General features: G+C 36.1%; 2 protein-coding genes across 2 annotated transcripts; both read left to right on the forward strand.

The window, feature by feature from the left end:
* Window positions 1-4,322: 4,322 nt before the first annotated feature.
* On the forward strand, window positions 4,323-6,032 carry LOC149533475 (uncharacterized). Its single transcript, XM_089802955.1, has 3 exons — window positions 4,323-5,311; window positions 5,457-5,755; window positions 5,898-6,032. Exons 1-3 carry the CDS (start codon window positions 5,211-5,213, stop codon window positions 5,993-5,995), a joined length of 498 nt encoding a protein of 165 aa, XP_089659081.1. The 5' UTR covers window positions 4,323-5,210; the 3' UTR covers window positions 5,996-6,032.
* Window positions 6,033-6,067: 35 nt separating this feature from the next.
* On the forward strand, window positions 6,068-7,788 carry LOC149533476 (uncharacterized). Its single transcript, XM_089802951.1, has 4 exons — window positions 6,068-6,295; window positions 6,393-6,616; window positions 6,727-6,914; window positions 7,011-7,788. Exons 1-4 carry the CDS (start codon window positions 6,068-6,070, stop codon window positions 7,622-7,624), a joined length of 1,254 nt encoding a protein of 417 aa, XP_089659077.1. The 3' UTR covers window positions 7,625-7,788.
* The last annotated feature ends 13,355 nt before the right edge of the window (window positions 7,789-21,143 follow it).

A 21,143-nucleotide genomic window follows, 5' to 3' on the forward strand; every position in this document is an offset into this window, starting at 1 on the left:
TGAGCTTAACGCTGTACTGTTTCCTTCTTATTAACAAGAAGTTTGGATGTATACATTTATTTTTGCATGTTGCAGCATTGGAATTTGAATTTCCTTTTTTCAATTAAGGAGAAAATTGCACAAAAGTTATTGAATGTGGAATGAGATTTTTTTTGGCTCAAACAGGCCACATAAATAAAGTTGCAATTTAAATTCATTTTGCTTTACTGAATTTAGAGATCAAAATCTAGGTGGTTTGTGAAGAAAGCATGAATATGAATCTTCTCTGCAAATCTGTGTAAACAATCAGCATGTGTTTGGTTTCTCTCTTCTTTTCTTGGGCGACCTTGGTGTTCAAGACTGGATGGTGATCAACTGAAAACTTTCATCTATGTCATATTACAATCAAAGGTTTGGGGAGTTTGTGGTGGGCAGGGGCGGAAGGGAGGCACTGGTATTCCAGCTTGTTTGGATTTGTGTTTGGTTTCGATTGGTTTAAGAGAATATTGCTGCGACAGACTTGTTATCCCATTGCCTGTGCTTCACAGGCATATCTTCTGTTGGCTTTTTGCTCATGAATTTTCCTTGTGTCTGTTTTGTCCTTGTGCTTCACGGGGATATCTTCTGTTGTTGGCTTTCTGGCCATCCTTCCTGCAACCGGATCTCATGTGCTTATCGTACCAAGTTGGATATGATGCCAGATTTGATACCTGGGCCTGCTCTGATGTCTGATAGACTGATACGATGCCTATCTGCAATGATGCTGCCAAGCTTGATGTTGTTCCCAACTTGGACGCTGATGTTTCCACTTTGGAGGACCCCTCCCTATTCTGCAAACTTACCAAAGGAAACTGCTGTTGGATGCTATGCTGTTGCAGTATTTACTTGTTGAAAATAAATAACTTAATCCTCAAGAGGAAGATGGATGACGTAGAGGCGAAGAATGCAAAACTTAAAACAAGAATTGCATAGGTTACAAGATGTAAACAACTTGATTCACATGTGGAGCAAGTTTTTGAAATCGAACGAGTTAAAGAGAGGAAACAAATTTTAGACAACAAACAAAATTCCTTCAAGTCTGAAATGGAATCTTCATTGACATCCTGGGCTACAATCTGCAATGGCAATGGGAATGACCCTTCAACTTTTTCTTCTCCTCCATCGGTCAACATAGAAGCCATTGTTTCACCCAAGCTTGTGGAAGAACAAACCTAGAGAGCGCACAAACATAACTTTAAAGTTCGTGGTCTCCCACCAATTGGCACCTCAGATTTGCTTGACATGGCATATGCGTTCTTTAGAGTTCAGCTCGATCTTAAGTTCCTTGATATTTGTCTAGGCATGGCTTGGATTAGATACGACTTCACCCCTTTTCTTCACTTCCTTAACCTCTTAGATAGACTTTCTGTCCTTAGAGCTAGGAGAAAGCTTTAGCCCATTCCCTCGAAGATCTACATGAATGAGGATCTCACTAAATCACAGGTTGTGAAGCTAAAGCGAGTATGGGGTCTTGTGTTCGATGCCAGGCAGGAGGGGAAGTGGGTCGTTAGGGCTGTTATTAGAGGTTCCTCTCCTCCTGGTTGGGAGGCTAGACCAGCCGCTAAGGCCAAATGACGTTTTCAATGGCAGGGGATAGTGAGGTGCGTTACAGTGATTCCTTTCTTGTCCACTAGTGGAATGACAAACAATGCTTCCTTATGGTCCTTCCCTTGTCTTTTTTAGGCTGCCCTTGCTCCCATCAACATTCTCTTTGTTACTGAGACTCATGAGAGCCCTGGCTATCCTCTTCTTGGTGTTTTTGGCTATTGATGGTTGTCTTCTTTTTGGGATGAGGTTAGATGATCTGGTGGGGTCGCATGTTTGGTTAGAGATTATCTTTTCAGCATGACTTGCATTGCTCATTCCGACTCCTCCGCCTGGTTCATGTGGATGTGTATCAGTTGGACACCATTGTTCAAAGACATCATCATGGTTTTTTATTCATTGCCATCCTTCTACTATGTTGTTCACAACTTGAAGGTGGGGATCCCTTTGAGGATCTTCATGAGCTCATTGCCAAGATCTCTGCCATGGGTGATGTTCTCATCCTGGGTGATTTTATTGGATGGACTAGAAACCATCAAACTCCCCTCCATGATCTTGGATATGACTTTGCTTGCTTTGTGGAGATGCATCCTGAAACTATGGGCTTACAACGGATCTTTGTAGACAATCAGGGTATATTTACTAGATATGGCCACCATCTTCTTTAGTTATGTAAGTCCTCTGACTTGGTGATCTGAACGAGCTTCCTTGCTATCCAAGCTCAGGACATTCTACCTACACGTCCCATTGTGTTGGCGCAAGCTTCATTGATTATGCTCTCGCTTGTGCCTTTTCTATGCCCTCCATTAACCACTTCACTATCTTTTGCCTTCCCCTTGTCAACCATGCCCTCCTTACCTTCACTCTTCAGTGTTACACCACCTCTCACCTCTTAGCCTTCTGCACCTTCTCCTTGCTCACGCCCCCTTCCACCTTTGGGGGGGATCCCCTCATCCTTTGCCACCTACACGTCTTGTTTTGTTGAGAGCAACTATGACCTCTTCCTCCACCACCTTACATGACCACTCCCCCTTGACTTTTTTTTTGATCTCGTGGATTCACCTTCTATATTTATCTCGCTTTTTTTTGTGATGTGGGAGTCTACCCTCCTCTCCATCCCTTGCCGCACGTCCCCCCTTTCCCATCATTGTAAGCACAACAATACTTGTCCCCTCAATCAGTGGTTCGACAAAGAATGTAAGTTCTTTCATCACTCGATCCGTTCGACCTTGTCTTGCTCCTCCCCCATGCTCACCTAACTGAAACTCGACTATTGCCACCTTCTTTGCCATAAGAAGTGGTGTTTTGTTTTATGTAGTGTAGGTCTCTTTGTGCCTCTCTTCTTTGGTCCCCACAACGCTTCTGGCGTACCCTTTTCTCTCGCAATCCACTCCCTTCCACTCTAGATCCTAGCACTCTTACCTCCCATACAACCACTCTATGAGATCCATGACCAACCCCAGCTCCAGCTTACCCCCCTCCCAATTGCCACCTCTTCACCTTCTCTAACCTCAGTGGGGTTGTCAAATATATGATTAGTAGCAGATGTGTGGATGAGGAAGGGTTTGAGGTAAAGCACTTAAGACTTGGTTTCACGCTTTTAGGCTTCTTTCTCATGATGCTCTGTAACATGGTTGTTTGTACTGGCTTTCTAAACTCTTGGTCTTGACACATCATCCATCTGATTCATAAGACTGGGTCGGTTTCAAACCCCAACAATTACATGACTATCATGATTGGGCATACTTTTGCCAAACTCTATGCCACATTATTGAACACTATTGTTCCCAGGGAGGTTGATTGTGTGGATTTCTAGACCACAGACTATATTTTGACTTTGAGGGCTATCATCAAGGAGGCTTGACATTGCTTGATGAAGGTCTATTGATGTTTCACAAAGCCTTTGACTCTATCCCTTAGACAACTCTCTTCTAGAGACTAAGAGACTTTGAGCTTTTAGAGACGCTTTTGATGGCTATCATGAAGCTTTATGACTGTGTGGTTGGCAGATATAGGACTCGACGGGGTTTCTCGAGTCCTATTTACAACACCACCGGGGTGAAGTAGGGTTGTCTTCTCTCCTCCACTCTCTTTGGTATTTACTTTGATGACTTGGACTCCTTCCTTCAGGACATCCTACCTCCTAGGGACAACTGCTACTCACACCAGGTCCTGATATCCATCTTGCTCTTTGTTGATACGTGGTTCTTTGACTTCTTCCCCTAAGGGGTTCAATAGACCCTTAATGGTTTGGCCTCCTTTTGTGCTGCCAAACAGTTAATTGTGAACTTGGGCAAGACTTGAGTGATGGTCTTCAATTGTTTGAAGCATAGATGGAAAACTCGCCGAGTACTCGGCGAGTTTTTAAAACTCGCCGAGTTTCCTAGCTCGGCGAGTTTTTAACCAGTTAACTCGCCGATTTAAAAACTCGGCAATCTGGTAAAAACTCACCGAGTAATCGGCGAGTAGTCGGCAAAAACTCAGCGAGTTTTTAGGAAAAACTCAGCGAGTTTTTAGGAAAAACTCGCGATTTACTGGTGAACGCAGCCTGTGACGGATTTAAGCGGCAGTGAGTGTGTTTTTTCTCATTCTTTCTTGTATTTGCATTGTTTAGAACCTTGAGGAGTGAAGAGAAGAAGGTTTGGAGGCATTCTTGGCTGATTGCAAGTGATTCAAGGTGGATTTGAGTGGATTGTAGAGGATTCTAACCGATTTTAGAAGACAAATTTCTTTCCAGGTATGTTCATCTTATCATAGTTTGAAAACTTTTTATAGTTTTATAACAAATGTTCTTTTGTTTTTGTTGTTTTTTGTAAATGTTTTCAAATCATTTAAAATCATTTTGAATCATTTGAAACCCTAGCTTCTAAGGATATGGTTGAAGTTTGTTGTTTGCTAAGGATATGGTTCAAGTTTGAAGTTTGAATCATTTGAAACCCTAGCTTCTAAGTTCTAACTTTGTTTATTCATTTCTCTATATATTTATGTGTAGGGCAGCGGTCAACCATTAAAAAAATGACAAACCCACAAGAAAAGTGGCCACAAACACCATGCCCATCTGGATATATAGGCACTCGGCCTAAAAATGCAAGAGATAAGGCATGACGGTATGCCTATGAAGCTCCAAATCCAAATGATATTGGGAAGGTGATATGCATTCCCTGTGAGAGAATTATTTCTGGAGGCATAAACCGCCTCAAATACCACCTTGCAGGCATAAAGAAACATGACTCAAATCCTTGTCTCAAGGTAACTGATGAAGAAAAAAGATTCATCCATGCCCTACTTGCAGCTGCTGAAGAGAAAAAATTGAATAGGGAGAGGGCAAAAATAGCTATGAGGGCAGCCATAGCTGAATCTGAAGGAGCTCTTTTTGATATGCAAGAGGAAGAAGAAGCACTTGAGAACATACCAGGATCTCTTCATGGCTCCGCAAACAAAATTTCTCTTTTACCGGTTCCACTTCTTCTACATCTCCTACTTCTTCATCATCACCATCCAGATCCCCATCAGGGATAGGTGGTTATTATGTGCCCAGGAACACACCTAGAGCACAACCATCATTAGAGGGCACTGCATGGTTTAAGGAGGTGCATGAGCAAACTGATATTGCAGCAACTGATTTTTGATTTTTCAACAATATCTCAATGAATGCCGCTGATAGTCCCTATTGGGTCAATATGGTGAATGCAATGACAATATCAGGCAAAGGGTACAAGTCGCCTAATCCCAAGGATATGAGTGGAAGGTTAGTATTTTACTATTTAGTAATTGTAAATAATTGAGATTCACTTTAGTTCATTGTTATATTTTAAATCTTAATTGTTATAACTTATTTCCTAATTTTTTACTAACACTTACACTTTATTTAATATTACACTTAAATTTTGTAGGTTGCTTGACAAAGCGGTTGGTAGAGCAAGATTGTTGATAAAAGACCAAAACAAAGAGTGGAAGAAGTATGGCTGCACCATTTTATCTGATGGGTGGACAGATGGAAGAAGTAGAACCATTATTAACTTCTTGATTGCTTGCAAAGATGATGTGGTGTTTTGGAAATCTGTCGATGCCTCCAACAAAGTGAAAAATGCAGCCACATTGGCTTTAATGTTGGAGAATGTTATCATGGAGGTGGGAATAGAGAATGTGGTGCAAATAATCACAAATAATGCAACAGCATATGTGGCAGCAGGTAGATTTAATTTTTTATATTTGAATCAATATGAATCATGAATGTAATGCTATGGTATTATTCAATTTAGATTTGATGTAATTTGTAAATACTAAATATGGAAAGTTTGTTACTGATTATTGATTTTTTGCTAATCTTTTAGGTAGAATCCTCCAAGAGAGGCATCCCACACTTTTTTGGTCACCTTGTGCAGCACATGTCCTTGACCTTCTTTTGGAGGACATAGGAAAACTTGATTGAGTGAGTCCAGTTGTGGAAGATGCTAGGCGAGTCACAAAATATATCTATAATCACCCATGGGTTCTCAGTTTGATGAGAAAAGCCACTAAAGGCAAAGATTTGATGAGACCTGCTATGACAAGGTTTGCAACGGTCTTCTTGACGTTGCAAAGCATTCTTGACCACATATTGGCTTTGAAGCAAATAATTGTGTGTGCTGATTGGGTTGCTTCACCTTACTCAAAGAAGCCCGAAGGAGAAGCTTTGGCACGAATAGTCTTTGATGATAGCTTTTTTGCAAAGGCTAAGGAGATTGTGAAGGTAACTTCATTATATTTTTAGTTTATTCAAGTTTCATTTTCAATTCATAACTTACTATGTTATTAACTAATTTGTATTTTTCAAATTTCAAATGTAGATGTCTCTGCCCCTGGTTCTAGTCTTGCACACATGTGATGGGCAGCAATCCCTAATGGGAGGTCTTTATGAGGCCATGGATAGAACGAAAGAGGCTGTTAGAAGTTACTATCACGGGGACAGTCTCAGATTTGACCCCATTTGGGAAATAATTGATAGGAGGTGGAACAATATGCTCCACCAACCTATTCATGCAGCAGGCTACTTCCTCAATCCCAAATTCAGGTACTATGATAATTGATTGTCCTTGAAGTTGGGATTTTAATAAGTCTTTATTTTACTTTACTTTTTAAGGTTGTGTAGTAAGACTTGATATCATTTTCTATTTGTTTTAGGGCTGATGATTCCTACTCAGATCCTAATGGAGAGGTCATGGAAGGTCTCTCTAAATGCATTGAAAGAATGATATCAAGTGAAGAGGAGAGAGACCTTATTGTGACCGAACAACAAATCTATGTGGAATCAAGGGGTCCTTTGTTCTCTTCTATGCTAGCAAAGAGAGCAAGATCTACTCAAGCACCAAGTAAAGCGTCAAACTTTAAAACTTTTGCTAATTGATAAGTTGTGCTTCTGATTTTGTTTTTTATTGCTTTATAACTTTTTAAATTTTGTTTTGCAGATGCTTGGTGGGCAAGTTGGGGTGGCAATACCCCCAATTTAAGGAAATTTGCTCTCAGAGTCCTATCCCAACCTTGTAGCTCATCCCATTGTGAGTGCAATTGGAGCTTATTTGAGTCCATGCATACAAAGAAAAGAAACAGAATGACTCAAAAACGGCTTAATGACCTTGTTTATGTGCACTATAATCTTAAGTTGCACATAAAAAAGTCACAGCTCTTAGAACTACCTGGTCTGCTTGATCTAGATGAGATAGATCCTTATTATGATTGGACAGCACAGGAGCCAAGTCCATTGTTTACACCAGATGAGATCGCTGATTTGGAGAGGCAGGCCATGGAGGGGGAGGCTGACAGTGATTTTCAGTTCACTATGGATGACATTGAGGATGAGGACGAGGATGATGATGATTCAGGCGAGGATCAGGCATTACCATTAGGAGGAGATGCATCCTCTTCTAGGATGCCGAGCCAATCAGTAGGGACGTCGAGCGAGGGGGCACAGCTACAGAGTTCACAGTCACGCAGCTCACGCCCTATCCCAGTGTGGGGCACTTCTTCTAGGACTAGACCCCCTCGCTTTCCTGTTAGTGCAAGTGGAAAGAGGAAGATGTGATTGACATTATATTGATGTATTTAGACTTTTAGTATTTACTTCTAGTTTGACAGATTGAAACTATTTAGTAATTTACTATTTTGCTTCCTACCATGAGCATTCTGCATGAGAATGCAATTTTGTACGCATTATGCATTTATATATATCTAAACTTTGTTTCTTTCTTTTGTATTGTCTTTAATTAACTTATTAGATGCATCTTCTCATTAAATTTTGCAAAATAAATGTATTTTTAATTAAATTTCAGCGGTTTTTTAGGTTCCCGAGTTTTTCCCGAGTTTTTTTTTAAATCGCCGAGTTTTTCCCGATTAAACTTTTGGGGGGTTTGGCGAGTTTTTGCATTTGGCGAGTTTTCCAACTATGGTTTGAAGACCTCTCACCTTCACTTTTATTTTTCATAGGCAAGAGATTGAGATCACCTCTTCTTATATTTACTTGGGGATCAAGTTTTATAGGCCTTGGTTTAGCTAAGATCCGGCATGCAACCACAGGAACTTGCTATGCTTGAGTGCCGATGCTTTAGACACCACTTCCAAGACACCTTGACTAAGATGTCCTTCTTGGACTCTTTGGTTAGGCCGATTGTTCTCTATGGCTCCATTGTTTGGGGGCCCTCTCTCTTCAAGTCTGATTGGACCCTGTTAGAGAGTCCAAATCCTCATACTAAGACACATTCTCAAATGGCGTAGATCCACTCCCCACAATATCATTTTGGTCGAGTTCGATTCTCATTCGTTCAGGTTGAAGACCATCTTTGATCTGGTTTGATTTATTTAGTGGTTACAAGGCTTCGATGACTCTTCAAAGGGCTGCAACAAATATTCTTACTTAGTGTACTGCTCCTCTATGGTGATCATCGGGTTCAACCTTATTGACAGGCCCCATTGTTGTTTCACCTAGGCTTATACCCTTCTTGGCTCGATTGGGAGCTTGATTGACTGCCTTCCACTATTTCAGTTCTCCCTGGATGCCTTGGGTTATCTCCTTCACTCCTACCAAGAGTTAAACAAGATTGTTAGGGTTTCAAAAATAGATGGGAGTACTTGGAGATGACAATATTTTTTAATCGTAATTTAATAATTTCCAAGAAATATCATAACATTGAGCTGCAAAAGCAATACTAGTCAACTAGGGCTTTGAATGGCAACAAGTGGGCTTCCGACAATGAAAAATGATGTTACTTTTTAAAATTTGTTTTTAACATGTATTTTTCACCCAGAGACACATGGGAGTTGCCATAAAACTTGGCATAGGACTAGGGTATGGTGGGAGACATCAAGATAAAGGCTCCACTGAATTATGGGGTCTGTGGGTATGCGTAAAGTCTCGAAGATGCATCTCCAAAGGATGGAGACGTATCTCCTACTTGCAGTGTGAAAGTTTTATTTAAGTCATCTATGAGAAGTTGAAAACAAATCAATTAAACTAATTAATTGTCTGATGGACATTTAATTCCTAAAAATGCATTATGCATAATGACATATTAGTGGGAGGCATTAATCTTGTAAAAACTAAAATCGGGGATGCATAATACTTAAAAAGTATGTAGGAGTTGAGTCTATCTATATGCAGGTACTGAATTTATTACTAGTAGAAGATCCAAAGTGAAGTGAATCCACAAAGGTTTCTTATATTCCCATGGAATAACTAGAAACTCTTGAAAATGACCTATTGTTTGGAGGTGTATCGATCAATTTTCATGTAACATGATTGGTTGATACCATTAGTTGTTTTCTATACAAATAAAATATTTTGTTGATATTTTGTCCAATTCTGTTTGGTGTTGGTATGATGTTATTGTTGAAATTCATGTCATTGATGTCCAAGTTTTGATTGAGCTATTCAAATTGATTATGCATTATGTTCTAATTGAGTTGTTTATCTTCTTGGTTGAGCTGTCTACTTGCTTGATTGAGCTGCTGGAGCTCCTTACTTGCATCTGTTACTTGTTTAGTTGGTTGAGCAAATCAAATTGCTTGGTTACCTACTTGAGAAGATGCATGTGTGTCTGTTTGAGTAGGGTGAGTGTCTACACAAGTTGTTAAGCGTCTACTTGTTTGCTATATTAGATTATTATGCCAAGTCACTAATTGTATTTTGAAAGGTAACTTTTAAGATGAACAATCTTATTTACACAATGAGAAGGTAAAGCCTAATACTTCAATATTGATAAAATAATCATAATGTTTGGACATTTGATTCATTGACCATATGGGTTGAAGCTTGGGTGCAGGTGTGTGGCGACTAGTTGAATATATGCAGCCATCACTCATATTCAAAATATTCATTCTAGGTGTGTGATGAATAAAAACACATGGTCGAAAAATCTCTAACTATTAAACAACCCTTCTTTTTTGTATTTATGAAAAAAAATAGAGGTGTGTTTTTAAGGAATCAAACAAATATATATTTGGTGTGATGAGAAATCATGGATGGCTTCATAGTTTAATAATTATGTGGTAACTTTCAGATTTTTTTGAGGCCTAAAGTTAAAAAATTTAAGCACACGAGTGGGGATGGCTTTAAATATCTATATGAACTTAGGATTAATGTAATGTGTCTCCCAGAATTAACTTTACGTTTATTTCTTTTGTCGTGTGTTACTTCAAGTGGAATTATATGATAGTGTGTGAGATAAAAGGAATGGATCAATGCGTCAACATTCATTAGCTGGGCGATGAAAGAAATGATTTTTTAAAAGGTGTACTCTTAACAACCAATAACAAATGGTGAGGTGAACATTTGTGTTAGACCTTTTTTTATAACTGTCTAGACTTGATCGTTTTAAGGGTGTTTAAATAGCATTAAGAACACGTAGAATCTTTTTTTGAAGAAATTGGTCATAACTCGTTGTTGGGCAGTAATTGCTTAGGGAGTGATTGAGTGTTGAAAATTGATGGAGTCGTGCATTCAACAATGCTAAGTACAATATTCCTAAAACTAGTTGGTCGTCCTTTTCTTCGATCATATTATGTTGTAGATTGGATGAAAAGTTATGGAAATTGATATTGTTGTGTGTGTGAAAATGATCTATAGGAAGCGACTTAGTAATAGTATGTATTGCTAGATTGCTAGGAGTGAAATAAGGATGGGTATGAGTTTTTGGTATCTTGCAGAATTGATACTGGTGGATGAGCTTATATTGTGCATGTGTTTTCAAGAAAAAGGGGATTAAAGGAGATGCACGACACTGGTGGAAATTTTTGTGTTTATTTTGAAGAGTTGCATTAAGTTGTGCATTTTTGTGTTTGTGCTCAAACTTGAATTAGTGCTTCAATTTTATGAGTTGGTGCTTCAAAGAGGGTAGATGCTTTATGAGAGTTGATGCTCTTTTTGTAATTTGTGTTGATGCTCACTATTATTTGAATATTTTGATGTGTTGTGGTATTTTACTTGAAAGGGTTTTCGATGAGAAAATTGTGTTCATCTCTTTAAATACTCTCTTAAGCTTTGTAATGTTCTATGCTTCTAAAAGTTTAAAAATCTAAAATATTGATTACCCCCTCAAAGAGTATTTTGAATGAGCTGTTCAATTGGTATCAAAGCAATTACCTTCTAATAAAACTTGAAAGCTTGGAGGTTGGTCCTGTTAGCACACAAGATGAATGCTCTTGAAGGTCTCGCAGTTGATAGAGCTCCTTTGTTTGATGGCTCAAATTATGTATTTTGGAGTGTACATATTTAGACCTGTTTGATATCTCTTGGTTTTGATATTTGGATGAGCATAGTAAATTGTAGTTCAATTGTGTCTTCCCTTCCAACCGATGCTAGTGGAAAAAGAGCTTTTGGGAGAAATTCTTAGGACATGAATGCTATATTGTGTTGATTGTTAGAATATGAACTTGTAAAAATCATGCACTATGACATTGCTCAAGTTATGTGGGATAAGTTCAAGAATGCTTATGAAGAAGATGAAAAGTGAAGAATGTCAAACTTCAAATTGATAGGATACAATTTGAAAGTTTGAGAACGAAGGAAACAAATAAATGCTGCAACTTACTTTTTAAGGGTAGATGAAGTTGTGAACTCTCTCCAGAGCCTTGGAGAGAAGGTTGAAGACAATGTAGTTATTCATAAAATCTTTAGCTGTAAGATTTGATATTGTAAGAATTTGGTATAGCTCTGATACCATGTAAGAATCTACCTCAATCTTTTGTACCGTGTAAGAATTTGACTAAGGCAAGAATGAAACCGAGATCTAAATGCTCAAGAGATAGCACAAGAGAGACAAGATATGATCAAATGAGAATGGATTAATCAGATAATTGGATAAATACATCATAGAAGTGCCTTGTATATAAAGACAACTGATATGTGTAGGAGTCATACAAGATATAAGCATAACAACTAAGCACGTGCACCAAGAGTGGATTATTCTCCATTGTGCATAAACGTACGTGCAATAATGAGAGAATAAGGATACAAAGGTGTATCTTATAAAGAGATGTAGTAGACCACATGTGCTGAATTGGAGTGCAAACTATTGTGTTGTCTACATGACAACTCATATGAATATGCAAACTCCTAGGTATCTACATGACAACTAATTATGAAAATGCATTAATCTAAGTAAACTTAAGTGTAAATAGTAAATACTTATTTACACCAACAACCCCCCTCAAGTGCAACTTAGCGGAATGCACTTAAGCTCACAAAAGCTAGATAATAATGCAAAATGTGTCTTGACTACTAGGCCATGTTAGGTATGCATGTACAAAATGCAAATACAAAAGATATGCAATACAATCTCTCATAAAGGAGAGAGAGGGAAAACCACATGAAGAAAAGAGAAGAAAAATAAAGCTAGATGCATGTATGGATGGAGTAATCAAGACCCCTCTATTATGACATACATCATGCATATGCAATAGAGAATCACTTCATAAGAAGGAAATAAGGAGAAATGAAAGTCCCCCTATAGTGAGTGATATCTTGCATGTATGGAAAGTACTTGAAGACAAAAGATAATCCAATGTCTACAAATTACATTTCTCCCCTTAGGAAGAAGATACACCAAATACAAATGCAAGAAGGCTTCCCATTGTGGACAGGAAGATGGAAGGGGAATCTATATCAAGTATATTGTCTCTGAAGTCTAAAGATGTGTCACCATGTCCTTGAATAATGAAGATGCCACAAAACAATCAAGATCAAGAGCAACAGTAGAAGGTGATAAACAAGGAACCAATGGTAACTACACCATTAAATAATTTGGTTCAAACTCCAAAGAATAATATGTCTCATCAAAAGAAGAAGGAAGAGAAGCAAAGAAACCCCCCCCGCCCCCTCAATGTAGAATGTACACCCATAAAAGATGCTCTTGGATCAAAGTATAAGTTTCACCATGAAAACTGAAAGATGTTCCTCCCATTAGGAAGAAATGGTGTCATAGGTGTACCAAGGAATCCTCCCAAATTAGTACGAAGAACCCTAAAAAGGTATGATGTCTCAGAAAACTAATTAGGAATCTCTAGCACATGAGTATGATCAACCACACAATATGACTCTCAAATGAAGTTTGAGATTCATGTAGACAATCTCCAATGGCAATCATGTCAAAAGATCAAGTGGAGAATCATGAGGGTCAGAGTGCTCCCTTGAAACAATTGAAGGAGGATCATGTTCACCAAAGAGAAGATGAATGTTGTCAATAATATCTTCCAAATCTGCAAGGTAGGACTCCGCAAACAAACTGGAAATGTCCATCAAGTAGTCATCCCATAGAACTAAGTTTGGAAGAGAATGAATATCCTATTGCAATAAATCACCCAAATCCATGGCTACATGAATACAAGCATCATAAAAAACAACAGTAGATGTAGTGATCTCAATTGGAGAGGAAGGAGCTACAATTGGAGGTAAAATATATTTTGGGAATGGAGGAACATGTGGATGTCCATAAATCTCCCAAAGATAGATCCAAATATCGTAAGGATCAATTGACTTCATGTCATCAAGTGAAACCATAACCTCCATATCCATATGTAGATAATTTGCTGGACAAATGATTTAATAGTGTCATCATTGTATGAAAGTCCTTTAACATATGGCAATGCATTATATTCACTAAGATAAGTGAGAACTAATTTACTACATTGCTTATAGCTTTGTGTTGTCAAGGTAATTAAATCATCCCCATCCATGATGTATCAATCAATGTACCCCCCAATATGCAATGAATAAAAGAAAACCCCCCTATATATATGATTTTGGAATTTTATATGTGGTGCCAATAAAATTTCCACTTGCTCAATTTGGCCAAAGTGGACTTCTGATTATGATTATTACAACAACAAATATGAAGCAATAAAAGATTCGATAAAATTTGTACACAAGATCTCTAAAAGATGTAATCAATTACAAGTGCTAAAATAGGCCAAAAAATGACCAAATGTTGAAAGTAATATGTCCATGTAATATTACTCCATACTGACACAAGATCCAAAAAGTAGATAATAAATCATGCACTTTCAAGAAAAGTAACACTTGAAAATGTGTTTGTATGAGCCCCAATGAAGCCTCCAAATTTGTAAAAATTAGGATTTGCAATTTCTAGAAAAATTTAGCAACAAAGATCACAAACAACGTACCCCAATGTGTAGGTTGCAAAATTCTACTCGAAAACAAAAAAATTGCTCGAACAAAGGAGATTCTGGATGAGGGAGATATCAATGTTTGAAAATCACCTTTGCAATTTTTTTTGAATCGTCGCCGTCACACCTCCAAAAATCAAATAACTCTAGACTTCACCTCAAATGTCTGATTTGGATGAAACATGAGCTAATTTAGGGTTTTTGGACCTTATGAATATGATGCCAACATCTGATTTGTACCAACAAGCTCCAACCTTGATCTAAATTTTTTTTCTTCTCTTCAATGGCTATGTAATGAACGATCCTTTGGCTTTAATACCATGTAAGAATTTTCTATAGCTTTGATACCATGTAAGAATTTTCCTCAAGTTTTCATACCATATAAGAATTTGACTAAGGGAAGAATGAAATGCCAAGATCTAGAAGCTCAAGAGATAGCACATGATCAAACGAGAATGGATTAATCAAATAATTGGATGGATACATCATAGAAGTGCCTTGTATATAAAGGCAATTGATATGTCTATGAGTTATACAAGAGATAAGCATAACAAGTAAGAACATGTCCACCAAGAGTAGATTGTCTTCCATTGTGCATAAATGTACGTGAAATAATGAGATGATAAGAATACAAAGGTGTATCTCATAAAGAGATGTAGTAGACCACATTTGCTCAATTGGAGTGCAAACTACTGTGTTGTCTACTTGACAACTCATATGAATATGCAAACTCCTAGGTGTCTACATGACAACTAATATGAAAATTCATTAATCTAAATAAACTTAAATAAAATGTAAATAGTAAATACTTATTTACACCAACAAATACCAAGATTTAAACTATAGAAATAATGGTTGATGTTGATAAGATGATTGTTGATAAACCTCAAGGTATATAAAATGTACCATCTTAAAATGGACACACTTTATTTTGAGACATTTTAGCCCTCCTTAATGTGGTTTCTGCCTCTTTTCTCCTTCTTTCTTCCATGTCACACTTCTTTATCATTAGTTGCTTTTCAATATGGTCTTCTTGTTGCTTTTCCACCTTTTCAATCACAGCTCCTAGTAGGCTTGGTATTTTCCACTTTCATCTGCACATATTTTTGGGGCTTTCAAAGGCATCCTTTTTCCTCCTTTGGCTCAAGGTTGACCCAGATCGACTTGGTCCAAGTCAAGATCGACCATGTTGACCTTGTCCTCAGTGATTGCAAGGTTCAAGGCTTGAAAGGCCTTGAGTTTTCCAATTGATTTATTTTGTTGCTTGGTCAGCTACTGTAATGCCCTGCTAGGGAGCCCAAAATAAATTAACCTAAAGTTTCACCAAGTTTTCCAAACATTTTTTTTAAAGATTATAATAACAAGAGACAACATAGCGGAATCAATAATTCACATACATACAAACAATTCAATATAGATTACATCTCTTAAGGGTTCTATGACGTTGAATCACAAATATAAGTTTTATTAAGATCAAATTTGATACATAACAAAATCCACACCATAGATTAACCACAAGTACAAAACTAATTAAATAATATACAATTACATAGGATGCCACATGGCATAACCAGAATGCATAATCATCTGTTGTACAAGTCACAGGGTATGAAAATATCAAAGAATATACATCATAAATAAATACATCAACTCAAAAGATCTCCAGATAATCAAGTACAATACAACATAATATAACCATCCAACAGAAACATAAGATCAAAATGAAAGGAACAACTGGAGAAGTACATCTAGCAACGACATCCAGCTGTCAGATCTCAATGATATAAGAAACACTACCATCCAATCTCGTGGAACCTAAATGGCCCACTCCCACCGCGGTGAGGAGATAATCTCAAGTCCCATACGTATATTAATCCAAAAGTCATAAACAACATCTAAGTCAAGGAAAACCTGATAGCAATCGATCTCAACGGTACCAAGACACAAGTAACATATAAACCCAGAGGCAACAAAGACATGTAGGAAATCTACTATGCAAGTGGGCAAGTGTCATCACATGAGCCAGATCTAAGGTTACCCTGACAACCTCTTTGGATTCCAACCTCCTAGTGTCTCTATGTGGCATCGATATTCTTTTGTATAGACAAGACATACTAACGAAGCAAGGTTATAACCAAACATCCTCTCTACTCCCATCCTAGCCTATACTAGCACTCGAGACATGGGCAAAGAAAAACACTAACTCTTATTAATACATTTTAAACCCATTTATTGAAATGTTATCATTTATTAAAACAACTTACAATGGGTTATGTAGGCAACCTCTTTAGGACTCCAACCTCCATTGCAAGCCACTTCCCAACATACACATAGTTTATCTACCCTAAGTTCATGAAAAGTACAACTCATAAAATTATAGTTTTCACTTTAGTCCTATACGAGCAACTGGAAAGCACCTAAAAATAAATGACATTATTCACCTTAGTCCTATGCAAGCAACTGGAAAGCACCTATTGATAAATCACAATATTCACCTCAATCCTATGCAAGCAATTGGAAAGCATCAAAAGATAATTGATCGAAACTCAAAGGTTACACTAAGAAATCACACCATTCACCTCAATTTTATACAAGCAACTGAAAAGCACTAACAAACAACTGATCACAACTCATCATAGAAATACATGAATATATCACAATGGTCAGGTATAACATAATGTGTCCAAATAATAAACATTGATCCATATCTCAAAAATCAAAACATAAACCATGACCTCTCATATAACATCATCATATATTGAAATCCCCCAAGCCTTTGGTAAACATCCTGATTGGTCAACATGCTAAGTCAAACCCAAACACTAACATAAAATACAACATACATCTCATCAAGAAATTTAACTAGTGTTTTCATAGTTCATTTGGTTTTAAAATCATAAAGGTTTGATTAGCAAACATGGTTTTAATTTTCCATTTCCAAAGTGTCATAATTACTAAGGTTTTTGAGTTCACAATTATTCCAAATTTCCTTAGTCCTAGAAATCATTTTCATAAAAAATTGAACCATCTAAATAAAACCTGAGTTTATTAAAAATAATTGATTTCCCCAATTGAATTGCAATTACATACTAGTAAACATGTTAATAATAAAGTAATTAATAATAGATTCAATTACATACTAGTATTAAACAATTCATGTAATTAAATATTATTATCATAATTTAATAATAATTATAAATTATTAATTTTAATATAAATATTAACTTATTAATAAAATAATATATTTTTATTAAATTATTAATAATAATAAATATTAAATTTCATAATATAATAATTACTTATTAATATTATTATTAGTAATATTGGTTATTATAAATATTAAAATAAATTATATTATAAAATTTATTTATTAAAATTTAATATAATTAAAAAAACCAAATTGCAAATTTTAACATGCGGTTAAGGATTGCCGACTAGCTAAGTAAAGTCACGGTAGTGCCATTGCTACAACAACAACGTATTGCCTTACGACAATACCTATTATTACAACAACAACTGGTTATCGTGCAGTCTACAATCATAACCATAGGGTGGGTGGGGATTTGGTGGCCTTTGCCCCTGCCCCCTTCAAACCATTATTAATATATATTTTAAATTTGTTTTTAATTAAAAACAAATAAATACAAAGCTCTCCAAAATTAAATCACCATTTTATATGATAATATAATTATTATAGTAATTGTTCATTGTTGTGGCAATTATATATATATATATGTGTGTGTGTGTGTGTGTGTGTGTGTGTGTGTGTGTGTGTGTGTGTACATACATACATACATACATACATACATACATACATACATACATATATATATATATATATATATATATATATATATATATATATATATACACACACACAGACACACACACACACACACACACACACACACACACACACACACACACACACACACACACAAATGAAATTAAATTACGTACAACCAATCAAATTCTTTATATAAAATTCTGATTTTCTTTTCCAAACCCTACTCGAATTATAATTTTTTAAATCCATCCCATTTTCCCAAATGAGTTACTCAAAACAAGGGTTTCAAATTGATTTAATTTACATATATTTTTCAATAACGAAGAGCAATAATTTTGACAACAAGGGTTTCAACCCGAATTAATTATGAAAAATAGATCCATACAAACATGGAGAAGACAATGAAATCTCCTATTGTGCAAAAACTCAACAAGTTCCTACCTCGATTTGATGCTAACCAGATGAATGCTTGGAGCTCGCAAGAATTCATGTCTTCTCAAAAATGTTCTTTCTCGACATTCACTCCTCCAAACATGTGTGTGAAGAAATGAGCTCTAATTTCTTAATAAAGAGCTTTCTCCCTTTAGGGTTTTGGTTTTATAATCACGCAAACCAATTTCTTTATTATTTTATTTTATTTTAATTTCATTTACGAACTTTTTACATTTTAATTAAAATAAACTTTATTAAATTTATTATTTTTCTTTTATTAAATCACAAGATGTCTTTAATAATATATTTATTAATTTAACTAATAATAATATTTTAGAGTTTATTATTAAAAGGAAACTCCTAAAAAAATTATTATTAAATTAAATTAATATAATTATGTCAAAATTAGAACTTTAATAAAATCTTTTAAATTTTATTCTTTTAATTAATTAATTTCTTAATTAATCAATTAAATTAAAAATTGAATTTTCTTTATAGAATTTTTATTAAATTAAATAATTTAATATTCTCTTAATTTGATTTAATTATTACTGAAAATCACAACAGACCCACATATCTGAACAAGAAAACCCATTTTAAAGACAAAGTACTAAATCAAACTTAGGTGCCAAAATCTCAAATTCACATCACTTGACGAATTTGGAAGGGTAAATAATTTCAGATACTTGTCCTACTTTCTAGGACAATTGGCTTAGGGTTAGAATTTGGACTCAAGAGCTATCTCCCCTCTTTACCATTGAGATACTACGATAGGGCACAATCATCCTGGCAATTCAGGGAAGTCGATGCTCGGTACCTACAATTTGCATAAAAGCCAACCATGTACATATACATATAAATCTAAACTAAATAGACAACGGTGGGGACTGGTACATCATGTAGATCCCAACTAGCAGGTGATTATGACACCCTTCCTTGACCACATCATAAATGTCAAACATAGAATAAAACATACATGTACACCATACACATGCACGTATGGGGTAAGTATACATAGAAACTACATATAATCATCCATCTAACTATCATCATGAAATAACTAAATTTACTTTAAGCATCATCATCGAAAGAATAATTATGAAAACATAAAATAATCGGGTATCAAGTAGCTCATCACATATATCAACTGAGTATGAAATAACGTCCAATCAAATTAGGTAACAAAATAACACTAATTGAAAAACATAGCTATAAAGTTGGCCTAAAAGAATTCATCAATAAAACATGAAAGGTGAACTAGGGGTAGAAATTATAGCCACATTTTTTTTCCCCGTTAAAAAAATAGTATAAAAGGAGGCTTTGGGGCTTCATATCAGCATCTCATCTTTACAAAACATCCACAAGCGAGCAATCAATCAATGCATTGCTCTTGAAGCAAGCATCTTCAAGCATTCAAGTGTTGGCACCTCCTTTTTGCATCAAACATCCTCCTTCAAGGTGGTAGTGGAGTTTGGCTTTACGAAGAAGGTCTATCTTTCCAATCCATCCAAGCTCTTCTATTATTCATCATGACATGCCACATACATTTCCATACATAAGGTTTTGACTTCTTTAATTAATTTCTTTATGGTTTCTTCAAGTAAAGGTTGTTACACTTACATACTTGATCACATATTGAATGCAAGTGCATCTATGGGGGTTAATGTATCTTTTACTTGATTGTATTCAATCCTACTACACAGGAACATTTCCTTCATCAATTATATTTCAATTCAAGGTGGATTACTTAATATAGGGCTTTACCAAGGCAAACCCTCATCCACTAAACAAGAAAAACCCTTCATTTATATCACTTTATATTATCCATGTGTTTAGATGCTTTTCTTGGATATGTTCTTTTATGGTTAACTAACACAAGGTTTCCAAATATGGCATATTTTAAGACTCATTAGACTTTCATGTGGCTTTCTCATTTATCTTTTAGATGGCATTAGAGGTTTAGTTAGTTATCCATCTAATCCTATGCTTAGTCTTCCTAATGATCAAACCCCCTCTACATTTTAGTAACTTCAAGTTATGGTTCATGCCCCCGATATTTTTCAATTCTTAAATGACCCATCTTCCTTTGTCACCTCCCCCTACCTTTCAACTTTCTATTCATACTACCTCTCCTATTGTTGCTCCTTACACTACATTCGTTCAAACTCTTATGAAACCATATTCTCTCCTTCTACCCTTAGTTGTAGTTATACTATGGGATACAACATTTTCACTTGACAAGGTTATAAGGGTTTAGGTCTTGGTATTAATAAACATGGTATTAAGAATCCTGTTAACCCTCCTACACAACACCATAAACGAGGTCTTGTGTTGTGATGTGAAGCCTAATCATACTTGGAGGTTTATTCGGCACAATTTTCTCTCGATATTATTTCTACATGGGTTTGGGGGTAGCGCCCCTACGGGGTCCTAGGGCAAAAAATGCCCTTATATTATAAAAGGTTTTGGCCACTATGTTTCCAATTGGATGACTTATTCTAGCCCTAATTTTGTAAGTGGCAAAAGTTTTTATAAAAAGGCTTAGGGTTAGGGATTTCATAATGTAATGGTGATATTTTAGCTTCTTGTGGTGATATTGAGCTGTAAGGGATTGTGGATTGTAACCATTAGATAATAATAATATTGGACTGGTTGTTGGTGGACATAGCCCAAGGATTGGATGAACAATGTTAAAATTGGGTGTCTT

This window comes from Cupressus sempervirens, chromosome 10 (assembly GCF_028749045.1).
Source record: "Cupressus sempervirens isolate cs-2001-9-10 chromosome 10, ASM2874904v1, whole genome shotgun sequence".
NCBI lineage: Eukaryota > Viridiplantae > Streptophyta > Pinopsida > Cupressales > Cupressaceae > Cupressus > Cupressus sempervirens.